This window comes from Mytilus californianus, unplaced genomic scaffold, assembly GCF_021869535.1.
Source record: "Mytilus californianus isolate M0D057914Y unplaced genomic scaffold, xbMytCali1.0.p SCAF_2, whole genome shotgun sequence".
NCBI classification, from domain to species: Eukaryota; Metazoa; Mollusca; class Bivalvia; order Mytilida; family Mytilidae; genus Mytilus; species Mytilus californianus.
In genome coordinates this window covers 10,137,405-10,158,284 of record NW_026262668.1, presented here as the reverse complement: position 1 = coordinate 10,158,284, position 20,880 = coordinate 10,137,405, and the positions used below count along the sequence as shown (strand labels likewise).

Genomic DNA, 20,880 nt, shown 5'->3' with positions numbered 1-20,880 from the left:
TTTTTTTTTGAAGTGGGGGAGGGGGGGGGGGGTCTAACCTATATATACTAAATTATATACCAATAAATGATAAATTTAGGAATCGTCAATGAGACAGCAACCTAACGACAAAAACAATGCATCAGTTGACAAACTCTTTATCGTCCTCTAAATCCAAAATCGTTATGAATTTATTTAACAGAAACTATCAACCAATCCTCAATCAGCGATTTTTTCCCAAGAGTATTAAAAGTATTAAAAAAAAGGTCCGACGAGGCGTAGATATAGATTGAAAATTATCAAAACCTACGGTTAACATCCCCTTACGGAATTGTAACCTATAGCTTTTTGGTTTTATCTCCTTAGCATGGAAATCATATACTAGAAGTCAATATAATACTTCAATGGTCAGAATGAAATTGAGAGAACGTATTTTATAACGAGGGCAACACCAGCCCAGTAGCCAGTACCGAAATACTGGCATGAAAATACAGATATCGTTTGAATAAAATTTGCTGTTATAAAATTTGGGAAATTATTTTAAATTAAGGAAATACCTAGTGTAAGTCAGTAGGTAAGTGAATAATTATAGTGACATGTGTAAATATATGTGCAAATTACAAAGTATACGAGCAATATGAACTTACACCCGGCCAATCGGACCAATAAGTCGCCATAAATACATGTAATATCAACCATTTTCAAATGTTAAATTGTTCGTGAATGTTTCTTACTGTTCATTAAAGATGATTATTTGTATGATGGTTATTCAGAATTGATTAACATATTAGTATAGTTCTGTAGTCATTTGACAATCAACTTGATACACTATTTAACCCTTCAACTATTGTTTACTGTACGATCTATGAGTAGGCACTCTGCCAAGTAAAAATATACCACATTTTTTTATCATAAAAAACTTGTACTAGTAATTATTTAAACGGAAATGAAATTTTGAACTTCTACGTGTCACGTATGTGCCTTTTTGTCTCATAATAAGTTTTCTATCAAATGCTAACTTGCAAAAACAAAACAGACAGTATTTGGTCAATACTTTGCAGAATTGATACACATTCTTATAGCAAAAGCTATTTAGTTGAAATGGTACTCTAAAATCAGATACAGACCCTTTTGTTGTATTATAAAATACGTATATTTTTTAAGTGTGATTTGGTTGGCTGCAAAAAGACTTTACACAAGTTTCCATTACTGTCGCATATGTATTTTCAAATCAAATATATTAAGAAAAATATCTATCTGATTATCTTGAAATCGCGATTTTTTATTTAACGTCACGTTAAAATGCCAAATTTTGATTGGTTAATACGAGGAAGATATTCTAATCTATCCAATGGCTTATATTCTATTACCCTTCACGGAGACGCTTGATTATTTGTTTTCTTATAAAATACGGATAGTTGTTATGTTTATGAGATCATAGTATATTATTTTCATTTTAAAATTTGAAAGACAATAATATGGAACATTAAGTAAAATAGATTGAATAACACATCTGAGAGGGTGAAATAACAAATTAGATTGTTACCCCTCGATGTTTTTACGTCAACCTTGGCTTTGCCTCAATCGACAAAGCTATATCGGTGTAAAAATCTGCTCGCCAAACTTGACAATAGTTTTTCGAGGGGTAACGATCTTCTCTATCACCCTCACAGCTTTGTCTTATTTATAAAAGTTTTTACTGGAGATATCAAAATGAACAATGGCAATGCAAACGCTGTCCATTTTATTACTAATATTTTCAACTCTTTCATAAGATTATTATTTTATGTACATCCAATTGAAATCACACATGCATAACTTACAGATCGTTTATGTCTAGTATGTAACTCTTCAACAAAGTCGTCATTTCCATCAATACTTCGTCCTGTAAATGGAATAAAGATTTATCAAATAATTATGTAATACGTGTATCGCTTATGTATTTGTTTAATTATGAATGACGATCCAAACATAAATATGTATCATTTAAGCTGAAAAAAATATTAATAAATAAATCGGATTTAATTAAAAAGGGGCGTCTCGTCTTCAATGTATCTACATTGGAAACATGAATTAATTACCTCGTGCTAGAACAAGAAAGCTCAGTAAAGATTCGAACTTTGGGCTATTTCAAAAAGTGAAGAGCATAAAGAGTTACAAATTATTTCAAGTGCCAAAAAGATTACAAACCGATATTCACATATTTTGAAGAAAAAAAATTAAATTGAAATGTGTAACAAGAAAATGCATATTCATTTAAAATTTGAAGTTAATTTAACGCTGTAATGTATTTTGTGTCACACTTCGTTGTATTCTGTGAGAAATTTGATTTTGAACTAATTTTCTTTTCCTTATTACAATCCTCTTACATAGTTGTGGGATATAGTCCTAAGTTCGTTGACATTTCAATTCATATGACTGTATTACTTGTTATTTTTTTTAAACCGGATGTACGAGTATAAAAGATATAGGATACACATCAATGAGACAGCAGCACAACGACAAAAATAAAACACAATTGTTCTTTATATCCTTGTCTTTTGGACTTTGGTACATATTTATCTCACTGGCAATCATTCCACATCTGTCATTTTTATTTTTAGTGTTCTTTTCATAATAAAAAAACAAGCTTATATCTCATGTTTATACAAAAAACGGGTGTCATGCGAAGTGATCGTTTCAATATTTCATTTTTGTTAAAACGTTATAATTCGATGTTGAAAAATGAAAATGACGATGCTAGAATTTATTTTCAGTTATCGATTTAAAAGATACAAAAGTATGAAATGTGTTTTATTCAGTGAAGTAATTTGAGCATATAGTAAAATACGCTTAACTTGTATTTTGCAGTTATAATACATGGCTAGCTGAATTTATGACAAACGGAAATATATTGTTTCCATAGTTTGAATTCAGTGCTTTCAGTAATTTAGAGACAATAACTTCCCCTCATTTGTGGTATATTATTCTTCCATTTGGCTGTGAGGAGAAAGTTTTTTTAAAGACTTGTTCAGAAATTAAGTAACATCAAAACTTCCCGATACAACACATTTCTACAACAGTCCATGTCAGCCATTTTTTATTAGACAGTGTATTTGTTTAATATCTTATTTACAGGCAATCCAATAGATGTTAGTATGAAAATAATTAGCATTTGAATTAGTTTTGTAGGCGTTGGTTTATTTAGGATATCTCTGTTCTCATTTCCTGTTCATTTTTATTATTTAATACGGTTTGAAAATCAAATCAAATAGTTTGAATTCTATACGTAAATGGTATATCCGTGTACCTTGTAGATTTTTCCAATTGATAAGCAAAATTTTAAAACGTAAAACAGTAAGGAATAAGCATCTGTAAAGTGTCAACGAAATGTCTTCTAAAGTTAGAATGCTAAGTTTGATTATAAAAATCGCCTTTCCCGGTTTCACGTGGGTCTAATATATAATTTAACAGTTATAATAGTTCCTGGTTTCAAATGCATCTAGTATATTTCTGTTCGTTTTATATCTTATTGGAGTTAAAATTTCGAAATCTGAATAATGTAGACCTTGACATTTTGTAAAGGCACCTGTATATTTTTGAATACTACTTGTTGACCCTTGATATCTTTTGCAATTTTGTTTGTCGTTGGGTAGCTGTCTTGTTGACTTATCCACACATCATCTATTATTAATATCAAAAGATTTTTCACCATTTTCAGAAGGCATGACGTTACATTGATAAAATACCTCTTAAAAGTTTGAAGTTGAGCCAGACTATTGAAAATTTTACATTTATTTCACAATATATAAAATAAAAATGGCCTTACTTGAAGAACAGAACAGAGATTTTGCAAAATTTCAATATAAATGAAATTTTTGTTTCCTTTTTATTTATTTTTTTAAATTAATAAAATGTTCTTGATCTATCGAGCTAGTTGATAAAAATCTGTAGGCAATCATAGTTTTATGAAAAAAGTTAAATACTAATTACGATTTAAACTCATAGAGTAAATTATGAGCAATGGCCATTTTCGTTTTTAAAAATGATGCTTCTAATAAAATGAACATATGTAAATGAGGGTAACAACATTAAAACAAAAAGGGGGATTGGATGGTGGAGATGGTTTGACAACAAAATTACATTACACTGAAAAGAATAAAAATAAAGGATGAGTTTTAAGCATGAAGGAAGGAAATTTGGGCTATACGTCAATATGACAGCGATGTCCTTTACTCCCTTTTGGCAATATATATACCTACACAACCCAAATGGTAATATTAATACAGTCAGACATTCATTAGAGCAAGACTCGAAATAAATTGCTGCGATTAGAAAATAAATTGAGGATGATAATTTTGAACTACTGACATTATATGCCCTCTGTAGGGATTAATGGATAATCACAGGACCTTGACAGAAAATGATTTAAAATTTGTATTGGATAGATTAAGTAATTCTTCTGTGAAGGTTTTCTATTGAAAAGTATCAATTGACTTTAACTTCATAAATATAATGCAAGCACTTTTACTTTAATGAAAAGTTGCAACAGAAGGTAAATGATAGGGTATTCAGTACTCAGCTAATATTATTTAACATTGATGTACTAGAAATACAATGCAGATTTTATTTTCTAATTATCGTACTCATATTGACAAATCGACATTCATTAAGACAACACCCAAACTCCCAAACTGCAGTTGTCCCGACACATTATTTAGTTGACTAATTCTTAGTAAAGCAAATTATTGATGAAGATACCAGTGACTTTTCATTTCTAGTAAAACTTATTAATATTTTGATAATCAAGTAGAGAAGTAAAGATCTGGAGCTAAATCGACCCTGAAAACAAATTTAATTCTGAAATAGTATACATTAAAGCTAAGGGGCCAGCTGAACTCCGACTCCGGGTGCAGGATTTTCTCGCTGTGAAAAGACCCAATAGTTGGGTTGTTTTCTGCTCTTTGGTCGGGTAGTTGTCTCTTTGACACATTTTCCGTTTCCATTCTCAATTTTATTAACTCCATTTGTCCTAGACTTGCATAATCAAATGTTGAATCTATGTACTTAAATAAAGTTGAATAAGTTTTGGTTCAAAATTTAGTTTTCGTAGATTGTTCAGCCGTAAAATTCAGCAGGAAATGCCAAAATTTGGCAGAACCTTGACTATTGATTTTCATCTGTGTAGAAATAATAAACAGTCGTTATGTTAATAGTAATTGTATTTTACAATTTTTAGTTTTTTTATGAAAGAGGAGCTATGGTAACAGCAATGATTTGACTCCTAAAATTTCAAAACTAAAAAATAACTCGAACCTTTCAAAATCATGTTCATTGTATTGATAAATGAACAAGTAAATAAAATCCGGACACTTTTACTGTTAAACGGTCACTACTACATTTTCTTAAACATATTGAAATGATAATTACGAGATAAATATTTTTTTTTGTGACCCTAATGGGCTTTCGTATATATTTGACTGAAAATGTGAATTTTACTCATAGTTTTTTCGACAAAATAGTTGTTAGCCAAGTCTTTACCCAAAACTGTTTTTTACACACATTCAAATCTTTTTAAAATTCATCTTTCAGCATAGCATCTTTTCAAGTTTTTAAATATTAATATCAAGATCAAAATGAGGCTATTTTGATAGAGTTTTTTTGTGTGTGCAGTATTTGCACTAAATTTAACAAATTTGGAACCTGATGCAAATATGTGAAACAAAAATCAAAAATATGAATACTGGTGTCCGACAAACTAATGTATAATAATCATCTGAACGCTGCTATCTGGTTGATTTATAAGTCTTTTTGATTTTCATATTCAAGGGGCAAACTGTGGTCTTATCCTTTAGAGTCAAATAACACACCAAACGTTACTATATCATCTCTATTCTGACAGATTTGACGGTCACAATTACACGCATAGAGAGCCGGACGAAATAGTGAGGTTTGATTATCTGGTTTTCGACTTGTTCTTAAAAATGCATATCCACAAAACCAAGTAATTGGTTACTGACCAGTAGTTTTTGATTAAATTCCCTCTGATTTATTTCATAAGAAACTTTCAATTTTTACCAAAATTCAGAAAATTTCATCTTTATGCGAGTTCTTCAAGTTTCTAACATGGTAGTCTATTTTGGAACATGTATGCAAACTGGACTGAAACTAGACTGGAATTTTGATATAGAGTGGCAAATTTTTAATACCCGAAAAGTGGATACGAATGAAATTGTTCAAGCCAAACCGAAACTGTTTTGTATATTTTGTGTACAACTTGCATATGAAAATAAGTACATGTGGTGTTATTGCCAATGAGACAACTCTCTACCAGAGACCAAAATGACGTAGAAGATTAGCAACTATAGTTCACCACCTTCAACAATCATCAACCAATACCGCATAGCAAGCTATAAAAGGCCCCGAAATGACAAATATAAAACCATTCAAATGAGAAAACTAACGACCTGAATTATGTACAAAACAATAAACGAAAAACAAATATGATATGCAACAACAAACGACAACTAGTGAATTACAGGCTCCTGACTTAGGATAAGCACATACAGAATGTGGCGATGTAACACATGTTTGCGGGCGACTAACCCTCCCCCTAACCTTGAACAGTTGTGTAAAAGCACAACATAAGAACAAGCTATAAAATCAGTTGAAAAGGGATTAACTCATAAGATCGATACAAAGCACAAAAAATAACTAACACTAAGCACTAATTAAAAACACAATAAACAAAAATAACAGATATGAGAGTAATCGCAGTTGCTGAAAACTAGGTCATAGCCAATAACAACTTATAAGAAAATCCTGTACTAGTATCTTAAACTAAAATATCAATCAGTGCATATCCAACTTTCAATGGAATTAGTGTGAAGACGATATTAACACTCAGAGAAAAAATTGCCCTTGTGAAATGTCAAAATATAGGTATCGACAGATTGTAGGACCCGTGAATGAACATATGTGGTTAATGATAATATTCAGTTGGGTTTTAATTTATTGATAACAAAATCAGTATTTATACCGATAAAAACAATATTCAAAGATCTAATAACAGTAATGATTTGGTATCCTTTTAGAATAAGTGTATATAAATGATCAATAAGTTATCCGGGATCAAGTATTTGTGATTGATTGATTTATAAGTCTGACGTAAGTTCCTTTAGGTAAATTTCGGCAGTATATTTAGAGAATTCTTGATTATTATATATATTGAAATATCATCATGATAACGATAAGTGTGGTTGAATTTATAAATTAAAGTGAATTTATACGGGTCTTTACTGAGCTTTGCAATACACTATGATTCGTTAGAGTACAGGAACACGTCTGCTATTAAAGGGGCGCAATTGGTAAGGTTTCGAGTAATTTGTGGTAACGAAAACCTTTACATATTAATTTACCAGTAATACATAGATTACTTTCATTGAAATCCAAAACGTCACCACAGACACGGGCATACGCGGCGAACGAGTTGGGATTTATAAACATTGCATATTTACCTTTCTCATCACAGAAGAAGACTTTAGATGAGACGCAGCAAATAAATAATTTGCAATCAAATCTTTCAAACAATTTTTTGGTTAGACAGGAATTTTTTTTTTAAAGATTTTGTGGAAGTGAAGTGCAACGAGTTTAAAAGTCAAAACTGTCCATCGAATTAAAAGGAGGATCAAAAGCACGTTATTTATTTAAAACATCCAAATTTTGTCACACTCCAAAATTAGTTATTTCCACTGTTTACATATGCTTAATTACAAAAGTTAATGATAAGTTCTTTGATAGTTGTTATGGAACTAGTTAAAACACTAAGAGAATCATTGTAGAACACTTACAAGAGGCAGAAATGAAACGGTATCTTACGTTTTTTTTTTAGTAGTTTTGATAAACAATTCATAGTGACGAGCTTCAAATGTTCAGAAGAAGCCTTAAGATGATATGTGGTGATGATATGATTGTTTACTATATGACTCTCTGTGGAGCGCACGGATATGAATGTAGAAGAATTTATAATTTCATTCTTAAGAACTTCCGTGTAGCATTTACGTCATTTCACCACCACATTGTTGACTGCTTTGTCGGCCAGTACGAACACAAAGTTTTTGCGAGTAATTGAAGTTTGTTCATTTTGTAATACTTAAGGGGATTTATCCGCAAAAACGATTAGTGTTTAGGCGTGTAAATATTCTGTAAAATTAAAGACTAATCTTATGGAGTAAAAGCACTTATTGCAGAAATGTTGGTAATCTTATCAATACTTAAAACATAAGAAATAATGGCACAGTGAATGGTGCAAGATCTTTCCGTGAATTGCTATTTTTAGATTACCGGTTAAGAAAACTGTCGAAGTTTGTTTCCTTATATGAAATTCAACAAAATCTGAAGTAATTGTAGAACAGACTTGTCTTTGGTGGGATAATCAGTTCAATCAACGACTAAATCAAATCCAAATGCTTTAAATTTCTTCTGGTGAAAAAGAAATATTTTATAGAATACTGTTCGCTGGACGTAAATTAATTATACAAAAATCTGGTCGTTTGGACTACTACGCACTAAAATTACAACAAAATATCATGTTTTTCTGAAATTCTGTCATCTGCACGACCATAAGATATCAAGAAAAAAACTCGCCTTTTGAAACATTGTCTACGGACATTATACACGAAATGCCTTATTTTTATGAAATTCTTCCGCTGGTCGGACATAAAACATCCAGAAAATAACCCTTGTCTTTCAAAATAATGTCCACTGGACGGACACACATCATCGACTGGAAAGGCCCTGGTTTTATGAAATACTACACGTATTCGGAAAACAAAATATTATGAAAAATTCCTTGTTTTATGGAATAATGTCCGCTGGTCAAACATAAACATCAAGAAAAAGCCTTTGTTTTATGGAATAATGTCTGTTAGGTGGACATAAAATATCCAGAAAAAAAGTGTTATGAGATACTGTCCACTGGACGGACATAATCCATCCTGAAGATTTTTGTCTTATGAAAAACTGTCCGCTTGACAGTCATAAAATATCTAGAAAAAAAACCTGGTCTTATGGACTACTGTCCACTGGATGGATATATATTATCATTATACAAGCCCGTGTCTTATATTAACTATTGGGCAATGATTTTGTAACCGTTATTCATTATGACATTCCATTCATTATGTGAATTAAAAGTCTTTTTTAAAGAGAGCACTTGTTTAATAATTAAAACATAAAAACAACTTGAAAATTGATAAATTGAAATAAGAAATATACAACAGAAAACTCACCGTTTAACGGAATTTCAGAAATAACGGCAAAATAGATGATGACCAGTTGTCTAAACATTCCTGATTGATATATGGTGTATGTTTGATTTTGTTCATTAGCTGTTTATCTTTATATACCACTCAAAACCTATACGGTCACGCCCTCTCGTTTCCGACAATGCAACATGAAACAGTAAACTTGCTGTATAGTAATATGTATAAATTCATCTTGCACAATGTATACAATAGTTCAACGCTTGGGTGGTTATAGTTTCATAGCCTCGAACTGTATCAGAAATTTACTTTTTACAATATCAGATACAAAATGTATCTGATTGCTTGTAATTTGGTATACAGTATCAATAATACTGAAATTAATTGACTTAAATGTGAAAAGCAGAAATATTTTCTAGCTTTTTATCATATGTTATACATAGATTCTCATTTAATACATTCTATTAGCCAGGTTCTTTGGCGAGTTTTTATCAGACTTAACCCATCATAAACATCAGCGATAAACAAAATGAATACTAAATGGAAGTTTCAAATATCCTCTTCAAGGTTGTTTTTCATTGTAATGACTGTGATATATTTTAATAATGAAAAGATTTAATCCGTGATATGATAAAATAAATTGTGGTCATATTTTACAAAGTTGTGATCTTTTCGTATATGAATTGATTCTAGTGGAAAAAATGTATTTGGACGTTTAGAATTTTTGGACATTTTTGAAAAAAGGGTACATCGATATCTAGATATAAAAGAAAGAAGGGGGACATCGATATTTTAGAGAACAAAAAAAACAAAAGATGGGGGATAAGGATATTTAGAGACAAAAAAACAAAAGATCAGGACATGGATATTTAGAGAACAAAAATAAAAGATGGGGGACATGGATATTTAGAGAAAACAATATGTGGGACATTGATATTTAGATAACAAAAATCAAAAGACGGGGTAGATGGAGTACAAAATTTGTGCTCGAAATACCAAATCAAGTATTTGTGATTGATTGATTTATGAGTCTGATTACGATAATTGTAATCGAAAGGTTTATGAAAAGTACTTTTAGGCCCGAAATTTCGAGGAAGAGTTTTTCAACTAGGGACAATATTAATAATTTCATTCTGCTTTTTACAACAGAGGAATTTTTCTTTATCGAATTGTACATAGATGATGACATACTACACATATAAATCTCACTGAAGAAATCGTGATATTTATTAGACAGATGCTAATACTAAACATTGGAGGCAAACTTCAAAGAAAATATCAATTCGTTAAACTAGATGAATAAATAAATGAAATCAATTATAAAAAAAAACCCACACACTGCGTGTATATCTGATTGTTTTTTTATATTCTTTTGGTATATACAAAACGTATAATTCAGGACATTTCCTAACTTGAACGTGGTTTTTGTTGTTGGGTTGCTGTCTTATTGACGTGTTAGTCACGTTTTCTTTCAATCGTTATTGTATTCTGATATTCTGGAAGTCAGGTTTACTTCCTATATTTAATCAATAAATACACACCTGGTGACTCTAAGGTAATGAATAGATGTTTTGTCATACCCAGTAATCAGTCTTCATTACGACATCAGTCATCAGGTACTATTCTGTTGTGACAATACACGAGGGCACTGACCAGGAAATCTCACAACTTTAATTCTCAAATATTTGTAATTTCAATTAAACGAACTGATCTTACACTAACGCAGCGCATCCGTTATTAGTTTGACTACTAATATGTTAGTTTTGTTGTGTTATAACTTACAGAACTATTTATTTTTTAATTGAAAGTAGATATGAGCATCGGAAAAATATTTGAATAATGTTTCAAGACCAACGCTGACGTTTATATTCCTTGAGAACATACAATCATCTAAACCAGCAAAGAAAGATTGTTCGTGTGGTGCTTTACGTATAAATATTGTTTATTCATGACCATGCAGAACATGTATGTCAAAATATATATTGATGAGTATGACCTGAAGTAGTAGTGGAAGGGGAGACCGGTGGATCATGTAAACAGTCACTGGAAGACAATATCGCACTGGGTAACATTGGATACTTAATTTTACAACAATTCACTAACGGATCCCTTTGAAGGGATGTAACAGGCCTTTTTAACGCACAATGACCTCGGCACTCTGCAAACTGAGAACGGTTAGTACGTGTTGGGAATTCGATTTCGCCATGAACGGGACTTATGCACTTAAGTTTGCAATGCAAATGATCCGTATTGGGTTATGGTGCTTTGTTACATTAACCCTGACATATCTTAAAAGTTCGCCAAAGTGGTAACTGAAATATGTACGAATTGTTAGTGAAAGGTGAAAGAAAAACAAAAAAATATTAAAAATTTTAGGTGGGTCGTGCCGATCCACATCTTCTGGAAATTTTAGCTTACTCGGGGTTAAAATATTCTGTTTAAATGTAATTATGAACACAGTAGAACTACGTCTATTCTACAGGCAAATCATGCCATACATAGTTACAAAAACTGTTTAATATCATAAATGTACCAATTTTTCGGCACCAGGTGCGCATTTCGACAGTAAATGTCTCTTCAGTGATGCTCGAGGCTTAATAAAAAATGAAGAGTTTTTTATAAACCGAAAATGGACAAAAAAGCATAGCCAAATTCGGGCAAATTTTAATAACAAAAAATCCGTCTTTTCATGACAGTAACGAAGTACTTGCTACTGGTCTGGTGAGTGTAAATACTAGAACCAGTATTGTACATGGGAAAATGCATGGAAACTTCTTGTTATCATCAATAGTCTCTTATGTTTTGATATACAATGTAATATGAATAAATATAATATTTAAAAATTCTTTAGAAAATAATTCATCCATAATGAATCAATCAGAGATGCTGCATATCGTGTCATAATGGTCTATTATGTCAGCACTCCGGGGACAATTTAGACGGTGGCGTGGGGTTTAGCGCATCCCAAAAGGCGATCCCCAGACCTAACGCTTATTTTTCACACACTTTAAATTCTAGATTTGACCATGGTATTTCTCAAAAATTTTGTTCACATTAAAATTAGATATGCATACCCTGAATCATTGTTAAAAGCGCTGATTGTTAGATTTGTGAAATTAAACTATATGGAATATTCACGATGAAGTATTAAAGGCAGTAGAATGATCGCATTCGGGTATTTGAAACACAAATACCAATGTGATTAAACTTATCATATGTAAAATGTATTCATTTATTTCAAAGAGAGACCTTCCTTTGTAAAATTGACAAAACGCCCTGTGTTGATTTGATCTTTTTACGTGTGTACTTTGAAGATATACACCAGGGTAAAATTTTATGTCATAGGACAAATTTTGAGCTCATCAAATTGGTGTTTTAAGTGCAACTTAAAGACATAATTTGGAAAATTTTGCACTCTGACTCATTATCCTGATTTAACACTTAAGACTCCCTTTCTATAACAATCGAATAATAGTACTTTACCAGATAAAACAATGTAAGACTTTGTCTCGGGAGCTATTTTCACTATACTACTTTTTTCCTGTTTTTCTAATTCATAAATTTTGACTCTGCCTTAACATTTATTGATGGTTTTTATTGGTTTTTTTTCTTAGTTTTGCTATTTTTAATTGATAACTCTGCCGTTTTTGCGATTAAAAATTCCAAAAAAATCAGTTAATAAAACAGTCGAGTGCCATGTATCGGAAAATTCGATATATACAGTAGAATTGACGTTTGAGTAAAGATGATTTTTTAAAAGAAGATCCTTCCACACAGAACGATTTGAACATTTATCATTCTCATCATGCAGAACATGAATCCATTAAAATTTGTATATTACCGTATAAGATAAAAATTAGGAATGTAAACAATAGATATTGATTGATCATTTGCATAGATGTAGACATATCAAGCGTTCCTGTCGTATCAGTCCTGTACTCATGTCGTAAAAGCATCTTTAATTACACCTAGAAATATCCCGGATGTATCATTTTGAATAGTATATTTAAGTTCTAGTTTTAGTATCATACTTTTAAAGCTATATGTTATTTTGATCATACAATTTCTTTCAAGTGTTTTCACAACCTTAGGTACATTCTTTTTTATTTGAAGATGGAAGAAATATTGTTTGAACATTAAAGAGGGGCCTTATGGGGGAGGGGGGGGTCTCATCACGATTCACGAGTTGATTTTTTTTGTCAATCACGATTCACAGAAAATAAATTTCCATGATCACGGATCACGAAAATATAAAAAAAAAAATCTGTTAGAAAAACGGATCACGATAGCGAAAATGCGCCGATCACGAAGAACGAAAATAACCCATCAGGCCCCTCTTTAAACATAGCAGACTGATTTAAAATTATAATTTGTAACATTTGCTGTATACAAATGTTTATATGTATTTTGATTATTTAAAAATACGCTATGTATGAGATACAATACAAAGGTAACAAAGAAACAGGCCGGTAACAACCGTTGCCGGATAGTTTTTCTGCACGAGTAGTCAGGTGAAGGTCCGAGGCGATAGCCGAGGACCTTGACCTGACTACAAGTGCAGAAGAACTATACGGCAGTTTGTTACCGGCCTGTTTTTTTGTTACCTTTGTTTTGTATCTGACTTGTACGACGTTTCAAGAAAGAAGTAGTACATTTTGCATTTAGAAGAGGTAGCAAAATTAAACAGATCAGAGATTAGAAACTTAAATGGCCACATACCAGTTAATGTAAGTTACAGTTTAAACAAACTTTTTTTTTTCACTTCCCTTCAGCCGAGAGTTTTTTTCTCGTGAAATTCAAGAATCTAACAATTTTATCAAAAAGAACCATGCCAAGTAAAAGATGAATGTCGTACACATTTGAGACTTTTTAAATGCAACTTCGCAAGTAAATAATATATGAAAAAGATTTCAGAAGTAAGCAAGCTAACATTTGATTTTTATTTGGGGAAAAACGGAAAAGGGGGAGGGGTGTAAAATAAATTTTAAAATAAACAGGCTTGATCCTTTTTTTGTTGAAAAAATGCAGAATGTGCCATTCCATTACCCCATTTCTCCTTAAAAAATAATAAAAATCGCACGTTTGCTTCCAAATATTTGAATTCAATATATATGAATTCAATAACAATATAAATGTATAAAAAGAATGAATTTCCTATTTCATTATTGAATGAAATGTTATGAAAAATGGATTTTGTCTTGTTATTAGATATAAATAGGCACATATTTTGGATTTTTTAAAAATTGTTCATGCTTATATGTTTTTATATTTCTCTACTAGTTTTGATCAGGATTAAACACGTGTCACAATATGATCCAATAACAGCTGACCGTCCAAAATTGGTGACATAAGTTGAATGATTTTCTTCAATATTTGCTGCCTATTTGAACATGTATTACACGGACACTTTTAATAATAGGATCAATCGTGCATTGGTGAGTTGATTTTTGATTAGATTTGATTTTTTTATATATTTATTTCCTGTCTTTTTTATTGAAATATAAACGTCGCTACCAGCATTTCTTTACTTTCAGCATTGTCCAGAATACTATTCATGTCCATATATTATATTGAAAAAAAATACATTTACGGACCGATCATTTAGCCTCAAAAGGGGGGTATGTCTTTTTTTTAGAAAGAAAATTATTTAGTTTTTCAACGCTATCACACAAATATTTTTTTCGAAATTAGCACTATAATATTCGGTATTCGGAGAATTAATCATCAGAACATTATTTTGTCATCTGCTTGACCACAATATATTTTTGCTCATAAAATTAGGGATCAGAATATTTTTTTAGGAAAAAAACATAACCTCCGTTTGAAGTTAAATGGTCAATCCCTTAGTGAGCTGATATGAATAGTAATATACTGGAATTGTTTGAAAAAAAATATATAGTTATTGATGGCAACGTAAATATTTTAATAAAAAAAGGCAGGAAATATGTCGGTGAAACAAAAAGTTCAAATCTAATTGCAATCTAAAGTGCCCATGAACTCACTGATCATGCACGAGTGATTCTATTCATAAAAAGTGTCCGTGTAACAACTAAAAAGTGTCCGTGTATCATCTAAGTGTCCGTGTAACACCCGTTAAAGTAATGATTTTCTATAGCTCTGCTGGGGGCAAAGTCGTACAAGAATTTGAACTACATTTTCATTACTTTCTAGAACAGAATTGAAAAAAGTCAATTACTCACTCCTGTTTCAAAATGTGTGGAAGCTCTTGACTAGCACTAAAGGTTGTTAATTATTATTTAACATTTCTAACTTTCCTGCAAAGAACAATATGGGATTCACTCCGCATTGGTCTGTGTTAAGGACCAAGCCATATTACTAAATGTCACACACCTTCACGTCACATAAGATTTTTTTTTTTTATATAAATCTTCTTCACAGAAATCTTTGAACAAATAAGAACCAATTTTCGCTCATTATCCTTAAGGAGAAAAGTAAGGATAGATGACCAAGTCGTCGATCCACACTTTTAATATTACTATTGCTGAAACATATATTTGATTACCATAACAAAAAGTCTGTAAAAGGCCAAATTGAGGAAATAATACATTTGAGACCCCCTTTGTCAATTATGATGAATTAATAACTACCAATCATATTAAGTTGAATAATACATTAATGAGCGTTTTTAAGATTTATTATTTTCTATTTACATGTTCTCTATATATTTTGTTGTTTTCAAGATGATATCCAAAAAGTTAAAAGTTAATAAAACGCATATCAAAAAGTAAAATAACAAAAATACCAAACTCCAAGAAAATTCAAAACGGAAAGTCCCTTATCAAATGGCAAAATCAAAAGCTCAAACACATCAAACGAATGGAAAACAACTGTCATATTCCTGACTTGGTACAGGCATTTCATTATGTAGTAAAAAAATGGTAGATTAAACCTGGTTGTACAGCTAGCTAAACCTCTCACTTGTATGGCAGTCGCATACAATTCCATTATATTGACAACAATGTGTGAACAAAACAAACATACATAATAGGTAAAAATGTCAAAAATAGGGGTACAGCAGTCAAAAGCTCCTCTCAGATTTTTTTTATCTCATGCAGTTTCAAGATATTAGACAATTATTTACATTTTAACAATATGTTCCAGCGGTCGATTCGGTTGAAAGATCGTAATATAATCCCCAAACTGAAATTGAAAAAAACATTAATGATCGTTCATGCCAAGTTTGGTATAAATTATGTCAGTTATTTTCTAAAAACTCCAGTAAAGAGTCAATTGATAGATTTGGCAATGAAACTTTTTTGTATATCTAGTGATGCTGGTCATATTTGCTGTTTACAGTTCAGTCTATCTATAAAAGTTTTCTAGATAAGACAACAACAAAAAATATCTTGATAAAAACTCATCTTTCAAGGGCAATAACTTCGAATTTCTATAAGGGGTCGTCTGATATTTGTGTTTCAAAAAAGAGAGCATACGGATTTTGACATTTTGAAAAAAAAAATCTGTCAGATTTTCGAATTCTAGACATCATATTCATCAATCATGTCACATTTTAGTGATATTGGTTCTGTTGTTTCAAAGACATTCTTTGAAAACTTTACGGATGACGAATGGACGATAGACAACCGATTTCGAATCATAGCAAAATAACTTGCAATTATGATATAAGAATCAGTAGAAAAAACTGAGTCAAAATTCATTACAAAAAAAAAAGTATTATTATTTTTTCATAAGGAGTCGTGAACAAGCAATAATCAACTTCGGTTAATGGTATTATCCCAATGTTTAAGATTTTTTTTTTAGGTTAAATATAGATTCTACAACTGCATCAAGTGTGATACGATATTTATTCAATCGAGACAGTTAAATTTTCAAATTAAAAACGCGAGGCTCGCCGAGCGTTTTAAATAGATGATAAACTTTAAAAGAGAGTCGAAATATACGAGAGGGACATTCAAACTCACAAGTCGAAAACAAACTGACAACTCCATGGCTAAAAAAGAAAAAGACCCACAGACAAACAATAGTACACAAAACACAACATAGAAAACTAAAGACTGAGCAACACGAACTCCACCAAAAACTGGGATGTTCTCAGTTGGTCCAGAAGGGTAAGCAAATCCTGCTCCATATGTGGCACCCGTCGTGTTGCCAATGTTAGTGCAAATCCGGTTATAAGTCTTATTCGGTAGGTCACTTTCGAAAAAAAGGGGACGGGATTGTAGTTACGACATTTGGACATATCCACTATCATCTGTGAAACGGTTATTCCATAACGGTCAACAAACTTGTGATGGCGTCCGTAAAACTTACGAAGGGATGATTTCAGCTTCACCACTTGGAACTCTGGGTTAAATAGCTTCCTTGTGAGCAGCAATCCTCTATCAAGGAAATCATGATAGGAAATACAAGCCCGGGAATATCTTATCAACTGGGAGATATATACTCCGTATGCAGGCGCTGCTGGAATGTTGCTACATAGAAAATGAAAGTTCATAATTGGGAAGCTGAAATTATCTCTTTTGTCGTAAAGCTTTGTTTTCAACCGACCCTCATTGTCAATTTCTAGATGGAAGTCAAGATATGAGGCAGACTTGATTGTATCTTTTGTATCTTTTATCTCAAATTCGATGGGATAGATGCGTTCAACATAAACACCAAATTTAGAATGATTTAGTGAGAGAACATCATCTATATAGCGGAAAGTAAAGTTAAATGGTACGGCTAACTTCTTTTCTTTCTTCCTAAGAAGTTCCTGTATGAAGTCAGCCTAATATGAATAAAGAAACAAGTCGGCAAGAAGAGGGGAATAGTTTGTTTTAATGGGAATGCCGATTGTTTGTTGAAAACACGCCCTCCAAATGCAACAAACATGTTGTCAATCAAGAAATCCAGCCTCTTGATAATGTCAGTTTCAGAGAATTTTTTGTTTGAATCAGAGTGATTTTTTACAAAGTAGGATTTATCCCTCCCTTGTATCTACTTTGGCCATTCTTTTTAATGGAACAACCTGTTCTTTGGTTGGAATTCCAAAGGAACATAAAACAGACCTATGATTATCCAGGATTTCATCTTTAGTAAGTGTCGTGGGGGTATATGTTAAGTTTCCAAGTGAATTGTCAATTATACCTAATTCATTTATCAAGCAGTTTATATAAAGTGATTTACATACACAAACGATGTTGTTTTGGGCTTTATCTGCGGGGACAACAACATATTTGTCATGGAGGTAAGACAAGTGTTTTGCAACATTTGGGTCCACAAAAATTGATGTAGCATGGGTATAAATATAGATCCATTCAGTTTCTTAATTCTGATTTGTATCAACGACCCCTCATCCTTAATCCATTCAGAAAGAGTATCAACGTCTTTTTTCTCGTATTTAACCCATTGCCTGGCATAATCCTCGACTGAATCCATCAGTATTTTGAAGTTGTGTTTCCAATTGATGGATTAAGGCTCACAATGTTTCGGGCCTTTAGATAACACATTTCGCAGATAAGTGTTATTGACAATGTTTAGGTCACCGGTAAAAACGTGGCCAGCCGGATTATATATGAATGGCGAACTAGCACAGGTGCAATCAGGACGTTAAGACTTGAAGTCGTCAATATTGTAATGAGATCCTGCAACATGTGTTTGTAATTAAAATTTTTAGTTGCAATTGGTTTGGTATAGGTATAAGAAATGATAGGTACAGACTGATCTTTAAAATAGGGAAGTATTTTCGAGTGAACATTTCCGATGCAACAATCGAGGAGAAGAGGACGGGACTTCGACTAATACCGGTATATGTGACACATATATTTCATACAGGTATACCAAATCATGATGACGTCCGTAAAACTGTCGAAGGAATGACTTCAATTGTACCATTTAACCCTTCGGTCAATAGCTCCCCTATAATAGCTCCCCTATAATCTGTCAAGAGTGGATAGATATCGTATAGCACGAGATTTTGTTGTGGAATCTGTTTCTCTAATAATTTAAGTCGAATTACAGACAATCCTAATCCTTCTTTTTGAATGATCTGCAAAAAGATGTGTTCTTTCTAAATGACGTCAGAAGGCATAATCGCCTTTTTCCATGACGTCACAATAGGAAATTCAGAGGAAAGCAAGAACATTTGACGTCATAATTGAGCAATGAAGAACTGAGATCAAACGAACCACACGTTGATTAAATAAAAATAATCAACAGGTCAGGAAAAGGATAAACGGGCTAAGATTTAGAGGAAACTATATATAGTATTTCAATCAGTATTAAGATTTATATACCAGTACTATCGTAAATGCATTACGGGTGCTAGACACAGGACGAATTACGACTATTAATAAAAAAAACTTTATGTTCGGTGAGTAAATACAAGTCTCTAGAGAAAATTAGGTATAGTATCTCATCGAGTTCCATCCAGCAATCTTGCTTAAATAATAAAATGTAAATTAGCAGAGTAAAAGGGACACACAAATTAAATTGTATTAAAATGAAATTAAATAGATAAAGAGTTTAATGAAAAATATACATCATATCTTAGATAAAGAATTGACAGAGTTAATGTCAGAATGGCGATAAATCTAAGACTAGATGTTCAAAAAGACAAAAAATATATATAAAAAAATCTCATTTAATATCAATAACTATTTGCATACTTATTTTCATTTAATAAGTTTTAGGTTAACCATAATTAATATTTATGAAAAGTTTAACTAAAAATTGAAACATTTTTTTTTAATATCGTTCACGATGGGGGTTGGTATTTGTATAACTCAAATAAGCAATTTATAAACATAGTGATGCTTTTTTTAATTTCGTATTTTTTATAACTTTAAAAATATGAAATTTTGTCATATGCCTAACGTGTAATAAACATACGTATTTTTTTTTATTTTACGACATGACTAGTATATCCTATTAAGAATTTTTACTTAGCATGTTTTAAAATTCCGAATTCGAGTCCACAAGACAGAGAGAATAAATCATTGCATTAAAAAAAAAAATGTAATATTCCTCCTAGCTTTAGCAATCTTCAGTCATACAGGGAGACACTTATTGGTATTGACGTAGAGAAAATAAAGCACGTATTCAACAAATTAATCGAAAAAATAAACCTAATTCGTTTTGCACTAACGTTAATGATTAAAGCCTTCGAGAGAGACAACAAATGCTTACATGTCAGTATATACTGTAACAAAGTTTTATTATACTATGAAATAAGTAAAAAGTGTTCTAAAGTTTAATTAAAATCCAAATAATAAAAGAATGATTATACAATATTTACTTTACTTCTTGGCATGTTAAGTAACTTGTAAATTTGTGTAATTATTCCAATCATTTTTTAAGCATTTAGTTTAAAAAAAAAGTTTTATTAAGCAAAACCTTAAACAAATATTTCCGTAATCAAGTTCGAAATATTAACTAAATGTTCCCTTCATTCCTCTCACCAAAGAAAATACTATATGATTGAGATTTTACAGAAGTCATATAATTGCCTGAGTAAAAGTGCCAAGGGAGCAATGACAACCCATATGTCCCTCAAAAGCAATCGTCGTGTTAATCATGGCAAGTAAAATTCGGTGATTATTCTCATTAGGGATGCAACAGTCGAGGAGAAGAGGACGTGACTTCGACTAATACCAACGGTATATGTGACACATATATTTCATACAGGTATACCAAATCA

General features: G+C 31.5%; 1 protein-coding gene across 2 annotated transcripts in view; it reads right to left on the bottom strand.

Annotated features, from left to right (window-relative positions):
• Positions 1-20,880, bottom strand: part of LOC127727873 (cysteine-rich secretory protein 2-like) — a 59,842-nt gene that overhangs the window by 23,479 nt on the left and 15,483 nt on the right. The window contains exons 1-2 of one of the 2 annotated variants that reach the window (XM_052235021.1): positions 9,249-9,431; positions 1,803-1,864 (exon numbers count right to left, since the gene is read on the bottom strand). In XM_052235021.1, coding sequence (XP_052090981.1) covers positions 1,803-1,864; positions 9,249-9,306 — 120 coding nt within the window. In that variant the 5' untranslated portion in view covers positions 9,307-9,431. Of the gene's footprint in view, positions 1-1,802; positions 1,865-9,248; positions 9,432-20,880 lie in introns of those variants that run through there. The other variant, XM_052235022.1, reaches the window with a different exon arrangement.